This window comes from Sus scrofa, chromosome 6, assembly GCF_000003025.6.
Source record: "Sus scrofa isolate TJ Tabasco breed Duroc chromosome 6, Sscrofa11.1, whole genome shotgun sequence".
NCBI lineage: Eukaryota > Metazoa > Chordata > Mammalia > Artiodactyla > Suidae > Sus > Sus scrofa.
Window position 1 is genome coordinate 20,386,304 of NC_010448.4, and position 17,581 is coordinate 20,403,884.

Here is a 17,581-nt window from a genome sequence, read left to right on the forward strand (position 1 = left end):
TATAACATTCTATTTTTTTGTTTTGTTTTGTTTTTCATCTTTTTAGGGCCTCATAGGCGGCATACCAAAGTTCCCAGGCTAGGGGTTGAATCAGAGCTACAGCTGCCAGTCTACACCACAGCCACAGCAATGTGGGATCTGAGCTGTGTCTGGAACCTACACCACAGCTCACAGCAATGCCGGATCCTCAACTCACTGAGTGAGGCCCGGGATCCAAGCCATGTCTTCATGGATCCTAGTTGGGTTCGTTAACGGGAACTCCTATAACATTCTGTTTTTCCCCCTTCTTGGCACACATCACAACTTGCAGATATACATGTGTGACCACTTGCTAAGCATCAGTCTTCCCTGCAGGCTGAGAGCAGAGCTGGTGCTTTGCTGCGCATCTTCTTGGCAGCACTGAGCGCAGTGACTGGCTTCACAACCAGGACAGCAGAGCCTGCTCAGGAGTTTGAGTCTCACCCCGAGATGAGAGGTCAGGGAGGGACATGCAACCCGAAGGCCAGTCTGTGGCTGGGGTGGTGAGGGGCAGAACGGTGAGGGCTCGAGCCGAGACAGAGGCTGGGGACAGACCCAGCAGATTTCCGTCAGCCGGGAAGGGCTGATGGGATGTGGAAGCAGACAAAGGTGTCAAGAACCACCTGTAGGTTTCCAGCTAGGTAACAGGAGTGCGGCAGGCCCCTTCTCAAGTCAGGGGTCATAGAGGGTGAGGCCAAAGGGCCTTACCCCACTCAACCCCTTCCTCCACCCCAGCCCACCTGACTTGTCAGTAGCCTGGACTGTTGCCGGGATGACACGGGCCACGCCGCTCAGCAGCACAAGTCCCTTTTTATTAGCCATCCTCTCTGGTCAGAATGTGCACAGGTAGAAGAGAAACAGTAAAATGCCCTGGCAGGGAGGGCAGGGGAAGGGGCTCCTGAGGTTCGGCCAAGAGGCCAGATTCCAGCTCCTTTTCCTGATTGGTCCATTGCTGTGCAATGACTCCCCTGGCACCCCGCGCCCCTCCACTGAAATCCAACATTAGGAGGCTGGGCGCTACAGGGCCTGGTGCCGAGCAGCAGGCTGAGGGAAAACAGCCCCAGGGGTCGAGAGGGTCCACCCCCAGCTGCCCCTGCGTCTTCTATCTCACTGCCCTGAGGGTGGGTGCCCCCCCCCAACCCCCGGCCCCTGGGTTCAGAGGTTTGGGACAGGAGGGGCCAGGGAAAATGCTGAGGGGTCCAAGCAGAGGAAGCCTGATTTGGTACCTGGGTGGCCTGAGTGGCCAAGGTGTTCAAAATGGGAACATGAAGGGGGCAAATAACATCCCTTCTTTTTTTTTTTTTTTTTTGTCTTTTTGGCTTTTCTAGGGCCGCTCCGCGGCATATGGAGGTTCCCAGGCTAGGGGTCTAATTGGAGCTGTAGCCACCAGCCTACGCCAGAGCCACAGCAATGCCGGATCCAAGCTGTTCTAAGACCTACACCACAGGTCATGGCAACAGCAGATCCTTAACCCACTGAGCAAAGGCCAGGGATCGAACCTGCAACCTCATGGTTCCTAGTCGGTTTCGTTAACCACTGAGCCACGACGGGAACTCCAACATCCCTTCTCACCCTGCACAACCTAGGTGTGACCTTGGTGTGACAGGCCAGGCCTGGTGGACATGAGGAGCTGGGGAACGGGACGAGAGGGTTTGGTCCACCCTCACCCCATACTTATGTAAGCAGGAGCGATCGAGCAATGTGGAGAAGTGGGGTAGAGGCTGGAGAGATGATGAGAAGGAGCAGACAAGATCCAGATTGAAGGGAAACTTCCAGGCTGGCAGGACTACACGCAGTTGTTGCCCAGTGACAGCTCGGCTGCCTTCCTCGTCTGCAGGCTACCAGGGGAGGGCTAGCAGGGTAGGGGGGACATGGAGGGCAGGGAGAAAAGCCACCACTGCAAGAGAAGATTCCAGAAAGGTTCATCTTGATTCTCACCAGCCCAGCCTGCATGGGTCTGAAACATCCCCAGCCTTCACCATCACCCACCCTTGTGCCTCTGAAAAGGGCCTGTGTGGAATCTGAGAGAGAGGAGCAGACTCCCCGCCATGCGGAAGGTGCGGGAGAGGGGGGCAGTGGGGGGGGAGTACTCACAGCACCGTGGCACGGCCCCTGGCCCCTGGTGCAGAGTTGGGCTGGCACCGTTTGTAAACATTAGACTTGGTGATGTCTAGGGGTGGAGAAGCAGAGGGATGCCTGGACCATCAGGTCTGGGTAAAGAGAAAGAGTGAGGCCCCAAAAGCCTTGGACATGTCAGTCGGCCATGGGAAAGAGGGCTCACTGTGGCCTCGGGAGGCAGCAGAGAGGCATCAGTCTGCCTGCTTCTGCACATTTGTGTGACTTCAGCGCTACTTCTGGAACTTGCCAGAGGAAGCCATGCTGGCTGAGCTGCCGACAGCCTGGAGCAGGCACTGAGTCAGGGGTAAGGAGCACGGCCCCTACTCAGGATGGGCTTTTCTGTGGAGAGAGCAGCCCTTGGTCCACATTCCTTCTGCAGAGGGAAGTCAGACTGGGCTCTTTCTTTGGAGACATGACCCTCTTCACCCATGACTTCCAGGCATGGAGAATTTGAGAGGTGAAGAAGGGGAGAAGGTTCCTCTGTGACACGAGACCTCCTCCCACTATCCACAGCCCAGCCAGGATGGGGGAGCAGGAAGGGAGCTGGGTTTGAGCTGTCCAGAGGTGTGGGGCCTGGTTTCATCCCAGATCGTCCTTGAAGAAGGATGTCCAGGTGTCATCCCACCAGTAGAGGGGAGTGTTGCCAGACTCAGGTGGCCCCAAAGGTCTATGAGGTGGTCCGGGGTCCAATGGCAAAGGCCAAGTGTTCCCTGGGAGGTACTGGTTAAGACAAGAGGTCCACAAAGATGGCGTTGGCTGTGGTCTGGCCGAAGATGAAGGCTCCCAGGGTGACCAAGAGGATTCCGTAACTGACCATTGCCCACCAGCTGTAGAGCAGACAGTGAGAGAAGGCCTGGTCAGTCAACCCACATACGACTTTGCCAACTTCCATACACATATATATACATATCTCAGTTAATTATGGTAATTACTTATACCACTTCTCCTGTGCATAGAGCACTTCTTACTTCTCAACAACTTTCCATACACAGGCGTGCAGGGCCAGGGGTATGACCCCTAGTCCATGGGTAAGGAGACCAAGACCTAATGGGATTAACTGGTCACAGCATACCAAGGGCATGTCTCCTGATGGAAAGACGGTCATGAAAAAGCAGGTTACATGTAGTGTGATCCATTTCTTAAAAAAAAAGGGAATTCCTGCAGTGGCTCAGAGGTTAAGAAACCAACTAGTAGGAATTCCTGTCGTGGCTCAGCGGAAAGGAATCAGACTAGTATCCATAAGGACGCAGGTTCGATCCTTGGCCTCGATCAGTGGGTTAAGGATCTGGTGTTGCCATGAGCTGCGGTGTAGGTCGCAGACAAAGCTTGAACCCTGAGTTGCTGTGGCTGTGGTGTAGGCTGTCAGCTGTAGCTCTGATTTGACCCCTAGCCTGGGAATGTTCATATGCCACAGGTACAGCTATAAAAAGTGAACATGAATAAATAAATAAATAAGCAGACATCTGCATATCTGTATATCAAAAACAGCTACAGGATATATTAAGGGTGATTAGTCTGTAGTTTTTTGTTTGTTTGTTTGTTTTTAATTCTAGTGCCGTACCTATGGTATATAGAAGTTCTCGTGCTAGGGGTCGAATTAGAGCTATAGCAGCACCAGATCTGAGGCATCTGCGACCTACACCACACCTCACAGCAACACCAGATCCTTAACCCACTGGAGCAAGGCCAGGGATCGAACTCGCAACCTCATGCTTCCCAGCCAGATTCACTTCTGCTGAGCCACGACAGGAACTCCAATTAGTCTGTATTTTTTAGGTTTTCTATAATGAATGAGTATATCCTGCACAATGTATTTTTTTAAAACACGAACCTGTCAAAACCTCTCTACTAATCAGGAACACGTACATGTTAAAACAATGTAGTATTTTGCAAAATGTGCTCTATACATACAATGGGAAATTATTCACCTTAAAAAGGAAGGACATTCTGACACATGCTACAACACAGATGCATTTTGAGGACATTATGCCACGTGAAATAAGCCAGTTACAGAAAGACAAATAATTGTATGAGGTACCTAGAAGAGTCAAATTCATGAAGACAGAAAATAGAATGGTGGTAACCAGGGGCTGTGGGGACAGGGCGTGCTGAATTACTGTTTAATGGGTACAGAGTTTCAGTTTTGCATGCATGGTGGTGATGGTTGCACAAAAATATGAATGCACTTGATGCCACTGAACTGTACACTTTAAAATGGGAAAGACAGTAAATTAAAAAAACAAAACAGGAGTTCCCATTGTGGCTCAGCAGTTAACGTACCCAACTAGTATCCATGAGGACGCAGGTTATATCCCTGGCTTCGCTCAGTGGGTTAAGACCCAGTGTTGCCATGAGCTGTGGTGTAAGTTGCAAATGTGGCTTAGATATGGCGTTGCCATGGCTGTGGCGTAGGCTGGTGGCTATAGCTCCGATTAGACCCCTCGTCTGGGAACCTCCATGTGCCGTAGGTGTGGCCCTGGAAAAGGCAAAAAGACAAACAAAGAAACAAGCAAATGAACCAAAAAAAAAAAAAAAAAAAAAAAAACCCCGAAAAAAATGTTTTATATTCATTAGCTAACAAATACTGAAAAGCTGCTATATATAGTGTTTGCAGGGGTACAGGGTACAGGGCACTTTGATTAACTGCTCTTGGGTCTCTGACTGGTACTGCCTTTTTGGAGGGTAATCTGAATCCATGGGCCAAAGTAAAAATGAGTGTGCCTTGTGATAGAGCAACTTCCTTCTAAGAGTTGATGCTACTAAGATCCTTGACCAGGCGTGCCAAGGTAATGTAGAAGTGTGTTCACATTTGGGACAGATTCATACAAAATATTCTATAGCCACTGGAAAAAGAAGTGGATCTTCATGTGTTGACATAGAGCAATCTCCAAGATACACGGTTAGGGGATAAAAGCAAATGGCAGAAAAGTGTGTTTGGCATGAAACCAATTTTTTTTTTTTTTTTGGTCTTTTTATGGTCTCATCTGTGGCACATGGAGGTTCCCAGGCTAGCGGTTGAATAGGAGCTGTAGCCGCCGGCCTAAGCCACAGCCACAGCAACGCAGGATCTGAGCTGTGTCTTCAGCCTACACCACAGCTCACGGCAACGTCCCATCCCTAACCCAATGAAGGAGGCCAGGGATTGAACCTGTGTCCTCATGGCTGCTAGTCAGGTTCATTTCTGCTGAGCCATGATGGGAACACCAGCATGAAACCAATTTTTGAAAAAAGCCACGTGTTTGTGTGTACACACGCATAGCTTTGTGTACCCAGACACAGATTACGCACAGAAACAGTCCACAAGGGCACAGACCATGTGGATGACACGGAGCTCTCTCAGAAAGGAGATGGGGAGGGGGCTGTGGAGAAAGGACTTCCACTTTTTTCTCCAAAGTCCTCCAGCGGTGTTTGAACTGTTACAACTACCACGTGTTACTTATTTTAAAAGAAGTATTTTATTTATTTTTATTTGTCTTTTTATGGCTGCACCCACGACATATGGAGGTTCCCAGGCTAGGAGTCAAATTGGACCTACAAGTGCTGGCTTACGCTACAGCCACAGCCACGCAGGATCCGATCCGAGCCGCATCTGCGACCTACACCAAAGTTCACAGCAACGCCGGATCCTTAACCCACTGAGCGAGGCCAGGGATTGAACCCTCATCCTCATGGATCCTAGTTGTGTTTGTTAATTGCTGAGCCACGAAGGGAACTCCTTAAAAGAAGTATTTTAAAAACTCATATTTTTCAAAGTACACAAGTCTCCTGACTCCTACTTTTTTTTTTTTTTGGCCACACCCACAGCATGTGAAAGTTCCTGGCTCAGGGATTGAAACCCAGCCAGAGCCAATGAACCCCATGGGAACTCCTGATCCCTACCTATTTAGAGGCAACCCCCCATTTAGCACCTTCCAGAGAGGACCACAGACTGGCTCTGCTTTTACCTGGCTGGCTTGACTTCTTCCATCTCAGAGAGTTTGGCTTGAATGAGGCACAGACCTGGAAGAGAAGAGGTGGCCCTGAGAAGGGGGTGGGCTCAGTCAGCCTCCGCCTTGTAGTGGTGGCAGACAGTGTCTGAAGCTCAGGTATTGTGACCTCCGTGTCAGGGCGCTGCCACCAGACCCTATTACACTGTCATAGTCTGAACCAGCCAGATCCCTGATGGTCGGGGAGTAACAGGTACTTGAATGAAAGGTTAGGAGTACAGGCTATGGACCTAGACAGACTTGGGTTTGAAAAGGTTCTGTTATTCTTTTCTCTTTTTTTTTTTTTTTTTTGGTCTTTTTAGGGCCACACCTGTGGCATATGGAGGTTCCCAGGCTAGGGGTCTAATCGGAGCTACACTGCTGGCCCACACCACAGCCACAGCAACACCGGATCCAAGCTGTGTTTGTGACCTACACCACAGCTCAGGGCAACGCCGGATCCTCAACCCACTGAGTGAGGCCAGGGATCGAACCCGCAACCTCATGGCTCCTAGTTGGATTCGTTTCCACTGTGCCATGATGGGAACTCCGGTTCTGTTATTCTTTTGCTGAATTTGTTAACCTCCAGGGAAGCTTGTTACCCTCTCTGAACCTCACACCTCCACTTCAGTAAAATGGAGATGATGCTTAAAGGGTTTCCGTGGAGCCTGAAGTGGGTAATCGATAAACGCTGGTGAGTGTCCTCCTTGGAGGGTGAGCAAGTGAGGAGCTGAACCTGGGAGGCCTGGGGAGTCGGCGCTGCGGGGGTGTCGGGGTCCACACCTGGGAAGACGAAGATGAAGCAGGCGGCCAGGCCTCCGATGACTGAGATGACCTTGCCGATGTCAGGGATGAAGAGCGCCAGCAGCAGGGTGAGCAGGAACCAGAGCAGCGTCTGCAGCACGCGCCGCCGCCGCTCCCGGCCCACGTCCTCCTCCACCGGCGTCCCCTGGTAGCGCAGCCACAGGCCTTCGACCACCGCCCTGTCCGCACGCATGGAGAGGGGCTCAGAGGCGGCCCTGCTAACAGCCCCCCACCTCCAGCCGTGGAGCCAGACCCCCCCCACCCCACTGCAGGGCAGACTGTAGGTAAGACTATCTCTGATCCTCGGTTTCCTTGTCTGTGAAGTGGGCCTAGCAGCACTCTTCTCAGGGTGGCTGTGGGGACTGGATGGGACGCTGAAGGGGAATGCCTTGCCTGGCCCAGGATGTGCACACCCATGGGCCCCAACACTACTAGGCTCCTGAAAAGGATGGGTTTGGAGTACCCAGGAAGCAGGGGGTTCAGGAACAGATCTGGACTAGAGGTTCTCAGAGGGCTCATGAATGTTCTGGTGACTCTAGAAAAAAGGGGCTCCTCAAGACCTGGCTGGGGATTCTCATAGCGCTGTTTTAGGCACTGACTCCTTTTGGCTTTAGTTACTCCTTTATAAAACAGATTCTACATGAGGCCTGAGGACCATGTTCAAAGGGCTTTCAGGGGCCCTGAAGAGAGGGAGCGCCCCACGGGGCAGGAGGGGACTCACCGCCCACAGAAGTGCAGGATGGGGTAGGAGGTGAGCACACTCAGGATGATGAAGGCTCGGGCGACGGCTACAGCCACGTCCTCCGAGGGGTAGGACAGGAGTACGTCAGGGTCCACGGCAGCTCCAAAGGTCAGAAGCCACAGATGCCTGAGGGTGGGGACAAGAGGGCCTCAGAGGGTCAGGGGGATGGACCATCCACTGCTCGGTCCAAAAGCAGACGGGGAGGTGTCAGAACAGCTCTGGAGACTTAGACTGAGGCTTAGAGGCTGGGATCGGAAGCCTCCCTCCCCGACTTCTCACATGCCCAGCCCCACGCCGTCACCTTTCCGATCTTGAACTCACCCAGCAGATCCCGTCTCAGGGCTGCGGACTACCCTTCTGTGTGCCCAGTCCTTCACGCTGCCATCCCCTCATCATTCGGTCTCAGCTCAGATGCCCCCTCCCCAGAGATGGGCTTCCCTGCCCCGCCCATCCACAAACCGCTCCCCCTATATACCCCCAGCCCTCTCGCTCATTGCCCTGTTTTGCTTTCTTCATAACATCCCTCTTTCTCTGAATCTTTTTTCCCTTGTTTATTGTCTGTCTCCCCAACCAGAAAAAGAGCCCCAGAAGAATGGGGACTCTGCTCATTTGCCTCCCTTGTTCCTGGCTTTATCTGCAGAGGCTAGAACAGTGCTGGCCTGAGAACCATCTATGGAAGGAATCACAGTATCTGGCCTCCCAGTCCTGCTGCCTCATCCCAAGCATTCTCACACAGCATCCACAGCCATCTTGCACCGAGCCCCACCCCTACTGAAAAACGCTTCCTTCTGGCTCCCAACAGTCCTCAAGGATCTGGCTCTGCTCCCTGTCTGGCCTCGCTGCCTGCCACCCACCCCCAACTTGCTCCACTCCATCTACACCAGACCTTCTGTCTTGGCCTCAGGGACTTGGCATTTTCTGGTGCCTCTATCTGGAACGCTCTTCCCCCCAGCTCTTCAGATTCTGGCTCGTCCTCATGATTTAGGCTTCCCCAAAGGCTATAACCCACCCCCCAAAGCCAGCCCCACCCAGTGCCACTCACAGCTCCCCTTTCACTGTTCCCATGGCGGCACTCACCACTGTCTGGGATTCCTTACTGATTCCCGATTTACTCTTGTAAGACTGTCTGTCCAACTATAGACAGGCCCAGGTCTACCTATCTCCATGGAAGCCCCATGCTGAGAAAGGTCCTGGGACTTAGCAGGCACCCACTGAAAGCTGCTGAATGAATGAAGACATGATTTGGGCAGGAGGAGACCCAAGGCAGCCCAAGTTCAAGTCAATGCCTACAGAGGTATTCGGAGTGCAAGGCTGTCCCATGGAAAACCTGGGCCAGAGGACTTGGGGACAGAGAGGGGAAGCGGGAGCCCTCTAAGCCTGGCCCTCAGAGGGGATCACTCACCTGTACCCATGTAGACCGCGAGGGCTATGACCATGGCGGCCGTCACCACCCCGCCCCAGGTCTTCACCTCGGGCCGCTGCATGCTGTTGAAGACGGGCACACTGCTCACGTGGCACTGTCAGGGTGAAGGGCAGGCTTGTGGTGGGCAAGTGACCTTACCCCCAGGGGCCAGGGGCAAGTCCTGGGGTCCCCCCTCTATCCTTCCTTCCAAGGTCCACCCCCCATCCTGCTGGTAATGTGGAGTCCACCTCAGCGTGGGGGGTGAACTCAGGGGACAAAAGGGACCTCGCAACTGGCACCTGAAATCCGAAGCAGATGGTAGGCATGGCATTGAACACAGCTATCCAGGAAGCTGGCCTGAGGACAAACACACAAGATGCTGGTGCTCGTGAGCCCCTCATAGTCACCAACCACCCCCGTGCCTGTACTCCTTTACCATTTGGCTGCACCTCCAGCACGCAGAAGTTCCTGGGCCAGGGACTGAACCCGCACCACAGAAGCGACCTGAGCCACTGCAGTAGCAACACTGGATCCTTAACCCACTGAGCCACAAGGGAACTCCTCCATGCCTGTATTCTTCATTCAGCCCACTGCACAGCCCCCATCCCCCTGCCAGCTGCACACATTCAACTCCCATAAGTCTGGGAACTGGGAGAGGACACATGGCCATTTCAAAGGTCCGTAAAACTGAGGCTCTGGAAGGACCTTCTGGGACCAAAATCCAGAATTTTTATCTCCTCAATTCATCCTCACAGATATTACAGATAAGCAAAAAAAAAAAAAAAAAAAGGGCAATTTCACCTTGGCATTTTCCACAACCCGAGGCCTAGCCTCATGCTGGCTCATCTGCTGGATATTAATGGCAAACTTTCCCCCATCTCTGCCTCGCCCTCTTTTCTGCAGTAAAAAGATACCAGGACCTTTTGCCTCCTTCCTACAATGGCCAATGAGTCAAGCCCTGAGGAGCTAGTGAGCCTTGGGAAGAGCACCTGGGTAGCCTTTTGATGCCTGACCCAATACCTCCTGGGGCCCGAGTGGCTGCTGCTACCCCATGTGTCTCCTGGCGGCCCTGACCCACCTGTTCAGGATGTCCGCTGGGGTCATCTCTTTATCGGGCCAGATGTACTTGATGATAATGATGGCAGTGACATACCAGGTGCCCACGACGCTCAGGAAGCTGCCAGGAAGGATCGATTCAGCTTCCTCCTCCCCAGCCCCCAGCTGCCTTTTCTCTGATTCCATCCCCAGGGACATCTCCCCTAACTCTAGTCACCAGAAGTGTCTAATGAATGAATTGGGAGACTAATCCAAACAAAGACTCAAGTAATGCATAAGAAATACATTTCAGAGAAATAAGTCACAGGTAGGAAGCCAACAGGGGACCAGATTGACATTTGTAGCCATTGGGAAATGAGGTGGTTTAGCTCCATGGCTCAGGGACCATAGCAGGGGGCTGGGCTTCAAAGCGCATCTGTTACTTCAATCAAAGCAGCTCAGGCCTGGCGAGAGCTGCGAGCAGGGCCTTTGAGAAGGAAGAGATGCGGGAGGTAAAAGAGTTGAAGGCACAACACTGGAATGTCAACACTGAAGGGGACCTTGGGGACACTGAGTGTGGCCCCTTCCATTATGGATCACAGGAAACAGCTTAGAATCCCACAGCTTTTCAGACTCTGGGGCTGGAAGCTAGTGTCTTCCTTTCATACCAAGGTGTATGGAAAATCTTGCCAGGCTGACAATCCCAAATGATCAGAAGTCCCATCCTCTGTGGGAAAGACAAAGCCCAGGCTGGGAGACTGCCTTCGCATTCTTGATATCCCTGTCCCTTCTCTGACAAGGACACTTGCAAATGAATCTCGCACTGACGCAAAGAGCCACTGTCTCCCTTGCCGCTGACACAAGAAGAAGGTCTTATGCCAGAACCCTTGCCAGCCCTGGTCTGCCCTGCCTTGCCCACTCTTGCCGCCCCCAGGAGGGAGGGTGGCATGGAGGAGGGGGGGTTCCCCAGCAGCCCTTGGGTCTCCAGCTGCCTGTGATCATAGCCTCTGTCCAGCGCAGGCTGGGGTGGGGCCTCCGAACCTGGCATATTTCTGGAAGCCGATCTCCCTGGGGATGGAAAGGGGCAGGATGAAGAGGAAGGCAGTGAGGCTGATGGTGAACTTGCGGTCTGTGTACCAGGGGCTGCCGCCGGCCCCCTCAGGCTCCTTTGCCATCACGGCTATAACTGCACAGGGAGGAAGGAGGGAACATGATGCCAGGCCACTACAGGGTGAGGCCCTCTGTCTAAGAGGCCCAGCAGCCAGGAGGGAGGACCCCCAGATGAATGCTAGGTCTTGGGCAGATGTTTCATGCTCTTTCCCTCCCACCCCAGGGACCCTGGGGCCGAGGGGGCGGGAGGAGGTAGGTGGTAAGGGGGGACCTCACTCTTGTCCTGCTGGTCCCCAATGATGATGAGGAAGGCAATGCAGGTCCCAAAGGTGTAGACGGCAATGGCCACCTCACACAGCACGCCCGTCAGCTTGCCACACACAGCCCACACCACTTCCTGGTAGGTCCTCTCATTGCTGGCCTGGGAGCAGTAGGCCAAGATGACGAGGCCGCTAATGATGAAAACCAGCATGGCCTGCAGGCAGGGGCAGAGCAGGAGGGTGTAGGAAAGGCCTGGCAGCAAAGAGCAGCCTGGTCTTGCTCGGCATTTACTGGGCCAGCGCCCAAAGCCGATCTGGCAAATGAGCCTCATTTTGCAGGGCAGTGTTAATAGATTACTGGAGGCTGCTGAGCTGAGATTTTCTTCAAGAACAAAAGTTTTGAGGAAAATTTCAGACATACACAAAAGTAGACAGAATGGTATAATGGACCCTTTAGAACCCACCAGTCAACTTCATAAACATCAATCCACTCTTCCTCTCCTGCTCTTTCTCTCTCTCTGTTGCTCCCCGCTTTCCCTCTGCTCCCCCCTCACCACTGGAGCATGCCTGTGCTTCCTCCACATCTATCTTCTCTCTCTTCTCTCTTAATAAACACGTATTTGTCTCACTAAAAAAAAAAAAAAAAATCATCAGTTCATGAAAGTTCCCTTGTGGTACAGCAGGTTAAGGATCTGGTGTGGCTGTAGCTGTGGCACAAGCCACAACTGCGGCACGGGTTCGATCCCTTGCCTGGAAACTTCCACATGCCGCAGGTGCACCCAAAAAACAAACAAAACAAAACAAAAAAAACCCCATCAATTCATAGCCAATCTTTTTTCATCTATGCCCTTTCCCAATCTGGATTATTTTGAACAAAATAAAATCTACTATATCATTTCATCAGTCAGGATTTCATTAGGTAGTTCTAAAAGGTATAGGCCTGCTTTTTAAACACAATCACAAAATTATTAAATAGGCAGGTGATGTCCAAACTTCCCTGACTGTTAGAAAGGCTTCTGAAGCCTCGTCTGGCCTCAGAGGAAAGAATGCTGCAATAGATTAGTGATGTCTGCCACGTGTGACAGAAGGGAGAGGGGTGTGTCACGGACTGACCATCCCTGATCCAAAGTCTCCCTTTTGAGGCAAAGAGCCCAGACTCACCACCTGAACTGCACCTCTGCCCTCCCGGTCTGCGCACTCACCATCTGCAGCACGATGCCAGCTGCCACGCCTCCAGCAGTGCTGAAGGCTGCTGGGAAGTTGAGCAGCCCGGCGCCCAGGCAGGCATTGACAACGATGAAGACGGCTCCAAGTGTGGAAGTGGTGCCTCTGTCCAGACCCCCAGGAGAGGTCTCCCCCTCATTCTTGGGGACTATGTCCACAGAGGGACTCTGCAGGAGACGGGCACGCTCCCCGGAGTCCGTGCTTAAGCCCCACTCGCCAGGGTCATTGTTGATGCTGACCTGGGCCATGGCCCTGGAAGTCCTCTTCCTGCAGGGTCTCTGGGTTCTGTCTCACGGCCACATCTCCTGGGGAGCTGAGGGAACACCTTCAGCTTCAGGGTGACACCAGACTGTTTGGGGCTTCGATCCTAGGAGGCCTGTGGGCTATGGATCTCCTCAACCTAGATGGGAAAGGCAGGTACTACTGTTATCACAGGATGGGCACGGAAAGGTGAAACAATGTCCCCCAGCTCAGATGGCTGAGATCTACACCTCGGGGAGCTTCTGTGCAGAACAATGCATTGGGTGCCATGGTGTGAGATGGCAGAGACAGAAATAGGTCAGATGCAACTCCTGCCTGCTTCAGGCTTACAGACCTATCAGGTAAATAAGACATAAACACAGAAGAGGGGGCATTAACACATTGGCACTAGAGCCACGCTCGGTCTGGAGGGTCATGGACATATCTTATCGCATTTATTCCTTATGACAGTGGTCATAAGGTTCAGAGAGATCGAATCACTCATCCAGGGTCACACAGCAGGCAAGGTGGAGAGCAGGATTTAGATCCAGATCTGTCTGGCTTCCCAGCTTGTTTCCATACCACAGGATTCCAAGAACAGTCCTCACCCAGAACCGTGGATATTTCAATTTCTTACAGTCCAGCATCTCTCGCTCCCACCCAGAATCTAAATTCTATGGAGCTTTCAAGGCCCTTCAAAATCCAGGCCAATTCTGTCTGCTTCTCTGTGAAATGACTTGAAAATTCATGTGCCACTCAGGATTATTTTTGTTCTACATTTAGCAATTAATTTCCACATATGATACAATAGAAACATCCCCTCAGAAGACTGCTAAGTAAAGAAGATAACAAAGAAAGCCAAATATATGAATAACCCATGTTTGGGCTCCAATGAAAAGTTTTTTTTTATTGGTTTGTTTTTTGTTTTTTGCTTTTTAGGGCTGCATTCATGGCATATGGAGGTTCCCAGGCTAAGGGTCTTATCAGAGCTGTAGCCGCCGGCCTACGCCACAGCCACAGCATCACAGGATCCAAGCTGTGTCTTCGACCTACACTGCAGCTCAGAGCAATGCCAGATCCTTAACCCATTGATCGAGGCCAGGGATCAAATCCACAACCTCATGGTTACTAGTTGGATTCGTTTCCACTGTGCCACAACGGGAACTCCAAAAAGGTTTTATTTTTGCTTTAATGAAAAAAAAATTCAGGGCAGTTCTTACTCTTCTCCCACATGACTGACCTAACCATTGCCCATCACAGAAGCATCCCTTCCCGTGCCCTCAGCACACTGATGGGTTTAGAATGGCTAGTGAGTCCCACTGCTTGAACAAAGTTTGGAGCCTCATACTCAGTAGAGGGGAAAGGGGGAGTTTAGGTGCTTTCAGACATCTGTCACCAAGCATGCAACCAAGGGACACAGCTCCAGGGGAAGTGTCTCCTCTTTGACTCCAAGTCCAGAAAGACCAGTCAGATGCCGCAGGGCTTCCTCTTACGCAACCTGCCACCCAGTCAGCAACTCAGCAAAAAACCAGTGAGTAGTGGACGCAGTTTGGGGCTTCCAGCTTCCAGGGTAGCCCCACAGAGAGCTCTGCAAAGTTAGTGCTTACTGAAGCTGTGAGACCATGTCTTCCTGCTCATGTCGAAGACACAGAGGTCTCCACATTAGCCCAAGATTTCTCAGCTCCCCTTCGCTGCATATTACCCCCACACCACCGTACCCAGCTTACCTGCTCTTTCCACCTGTCTGGCTGTGGTGGAGGGAGAGCTGCTCTTTACACCTCCTTCTCCCCAAAGATTTGGGATCTGAGTCTCCTTACTTCTCTCTCCGGCCCCCGATGTCTTCTTTCTTAAAACTTCACAGAAAATCTGCTGTCAACAGTGAGAAGGGGCTGAGCTGTTTCTGTGCTGGTGAGCGGAGTGAGGGGAACTGAGGCGTTTTAACTCACAGAATGGAACAGCAGCTCAGAACATGCCCATGGAAGGAAAGAGTCTAGACTAATGTCACAGGGACTAGACCGCAGAGCCAGAGACAGAAGCCTAACGCCCACGTGCCCAGGCCAGGGGCTTAACCATTGCGGTAGGCCCCCTCAGACCCCAACTGGAGCAGGTTGCCAGGCCAGCCTGGGACTGGATCCCAGAAATATGAGGAGTGGGCTCATTGGGAGTGGGTCAGCGCGCACCCAGGGCAGGGACGATCTACAGGCCCGAGGCGAGTGGGTTGCTGTCGGGTAAACTAGGGAGGGGCTTCGGGGCTTGATCCGGCCTAGGAGTGATTAAGGAGACTAGGTGGGGCCAGTCCGACCAAGCGCGGGCGTGTGGCGGAGGACACCGGGCTGCGGAGTCCTGAGGGTGTGGGCAGGGCTTTTCCTCAGTGGGGGCCCTGGGGACCCCGGGACCTAATATTTCCACCCTTCACCAACCTGTACCTCCTGTCACTTACCTGCGGTGCCTCAAGCCCGGCCGGCTGCAGCGACACGTGAGCAGCGGTCACATGACTCTGGCCTTGGGTGGGCCGCGGGACATGCTGGGAGTTGTAGTTTTCTGCAGGTGTCAATCTTGGACACCAGCTTCCTTATGCCCGAGGGGATGGCACTGTTCCGAATCAGCCTGGCAGCCTGCCCGCCGGTGTTTATCCGGTTACTTTTAGTCCTGGCCCCTTGGCCAAATCACACACTCCTTCCTACTCCTAGGAAGAGCAATTGATGATTTTGCCAGTCTGGATGCCATGGGCCATAGATCTTTGGCCTCATTAATCCTCCTTTGTTTCCCTTGTCTTCGCACCCACAGCTCTGACCCTGGACTTTTTTTTTTTTTTGTCTTTTTGCTATTTCTTGGGCCGCTCCCGCGGCATATGGAGGTTCCCAGGCTAGGGGTCCAGTCGGAGCTGCAGCCACCGGCCTATGCCAGAGCCACAGCAATGCGGGATCCGAGCCGCGTCTGCAACCTACACCACAGCTAACGGGGCAACGCCGGATCGTTAACCCACTGAGCAAGGGCAGGGACCGAACCCGCAACCTCATGGTTCCTAGTCGGATTCGTTAAGCACTGCGCCACAACGGGAACTGCTGACCCTGGACTTTTTCACTGAGGACAGTGAGGGGCCATTTTTACCTCCTTGAGCTGTGGTTGGTTTGAGTGTTGCTCATGGCCTTAACCCCAGGGCCTAGATTCTTGAACACTGAGGCACTGATGTCACTCATATAATTAAGTATTGGTTGAATGAATGGGTGTCCATAGCCCTGGCTTCTGTTTGTGACTGTGTGCCACTTGCAAGCTGTCACATAGTCACTAGCATTCCAATGTCCTCATCTATGTTAGGAGAACCTGCTCTCCATTCCACCTACCTCTTCATGCATCAAAGGTCCTTGCTGATGAGAGCCTCGTATTGGTTACCCAGTTTCCCTCAGTGGTGACATTTTGCAAAACCATAGTACCATATCACAACCAGGATATTGATGACACAATCCACTGATCATATTCGAATTTCCTCAGTTCTATTTGAAGTCATTTTTTGGTGTGTGTTTACTTCTATTCAGCTTAATCATGGGGAGGGTTTATAAATCACCACATTCAGGATTCCAGACCTTTCCAACACAAGGATCCCTCCTACTGCCTTTTTATAACCACTCACCTCCCTCCAGCAAGGCTTTCCTTCTGTAAGTCTCTGCAACCACTAATCTGTTCTCCATTTCTAAAAGTCTGTCATTTCAAAAAATGTTATATAAATGGAATTCTACAGTTGTAACCTCTTAAGATTGGCTATTTTCAACAAGCATAATTGCCCAGAGACTCATGCAAGTTGTTGTGTACATCAGTGTGTGTGTGTGTATGTGTGGGCGTGTGTGTGTGTGTGTAGGCTTTGCTCACAGCATGCCAGCACGCAGAAGTTCCTGGGCCAGGGATCAAACCTGTGTCACAGCAGTAATCAGATCCATGGCAGTGACATCACCAGATCCTTAACCTGCTGAGTCAGCAGGGGGTTCAATTTTGGGTATATACATAGAATTGCAGAGGTAGAATTGCTGAGTCAAGTGGAAACTCGACCTGGTTTAACCTTTTGAGGAAGTGCCACTGTTTCAAAGTAGTTGTACCATTTTACCTTCTGACCAGAAGTGTATGAGGGTTCCAGTTTCTCCATATCCTTGATAACCCTTAATATATCTTTGATTATAGCCATCCTAGTGGGTGTGAAGTGATTCTTATTGTGGTTTTGATTTATATTTTCCCCATGACTCATGATGTTAGCATCTTTTCATGTGCTTGTTGGCCATTAGTATGCTTCCCTGAAAAGGTATCTATGCAGACCCCCTTTCTGGGTATTAATTGCCTTCTATTATTTTTTTGTCTTTTTAGGGCCACACCCACGGCATATGGAGAATCCCAGGCTAGGGGTTGAATGGGAGCTACAGGCCGCCGGCCTATGCCACAACCACAATGCTAGATCCATGCCATGTCTGTGACCTAGATCACAGCTCATGGCAATGCTGGATCCGTAACCCACTGAGTGAGGCCAGGGATTGAACCTCCATCCACATGGATAACAGTCAGATTCATTTCCGCTGAGCCATGATGGGAAGACCTATCTTATTATTGTGTTGTTAAGGGTTTTTAATATATTCTGGATGCAAATGCCTCATCAATATGTGATTGGCAATACTATTCT

General features: G+C 51.8%; 1 protein-coding gene across 1 annotated transcript; it reads right to left on the reverse strand.

Annotated features, from left to right (window-relative positions):
- Nucleotides 810–15,430, reverse strand: SLC38A7 (solute carrier family 38 member 7). The gene is given in 13 exon segments (XM_021097090.1): nt 810–2,963; nt 6,081–6,135; nt 6,885–7,084; nt 7,627–7,759; nt 7,762–7,773; nt 9,050–9,164; nt 9,349–9,406; nt 10,128–10,226; nt 11,126–11,270; nt 11,471–11,669; nt 12,657–13,078; nt 14,646–14,771; nt 15,359–15,430. Coding segments are annotated over 11 exon segments (1,389 nt in total). The 5' UTR covers nt 12,927–13,078; nt 14,646–14,771; nt 15,359–15,430; the 3' UTR covers nt 810–2,860.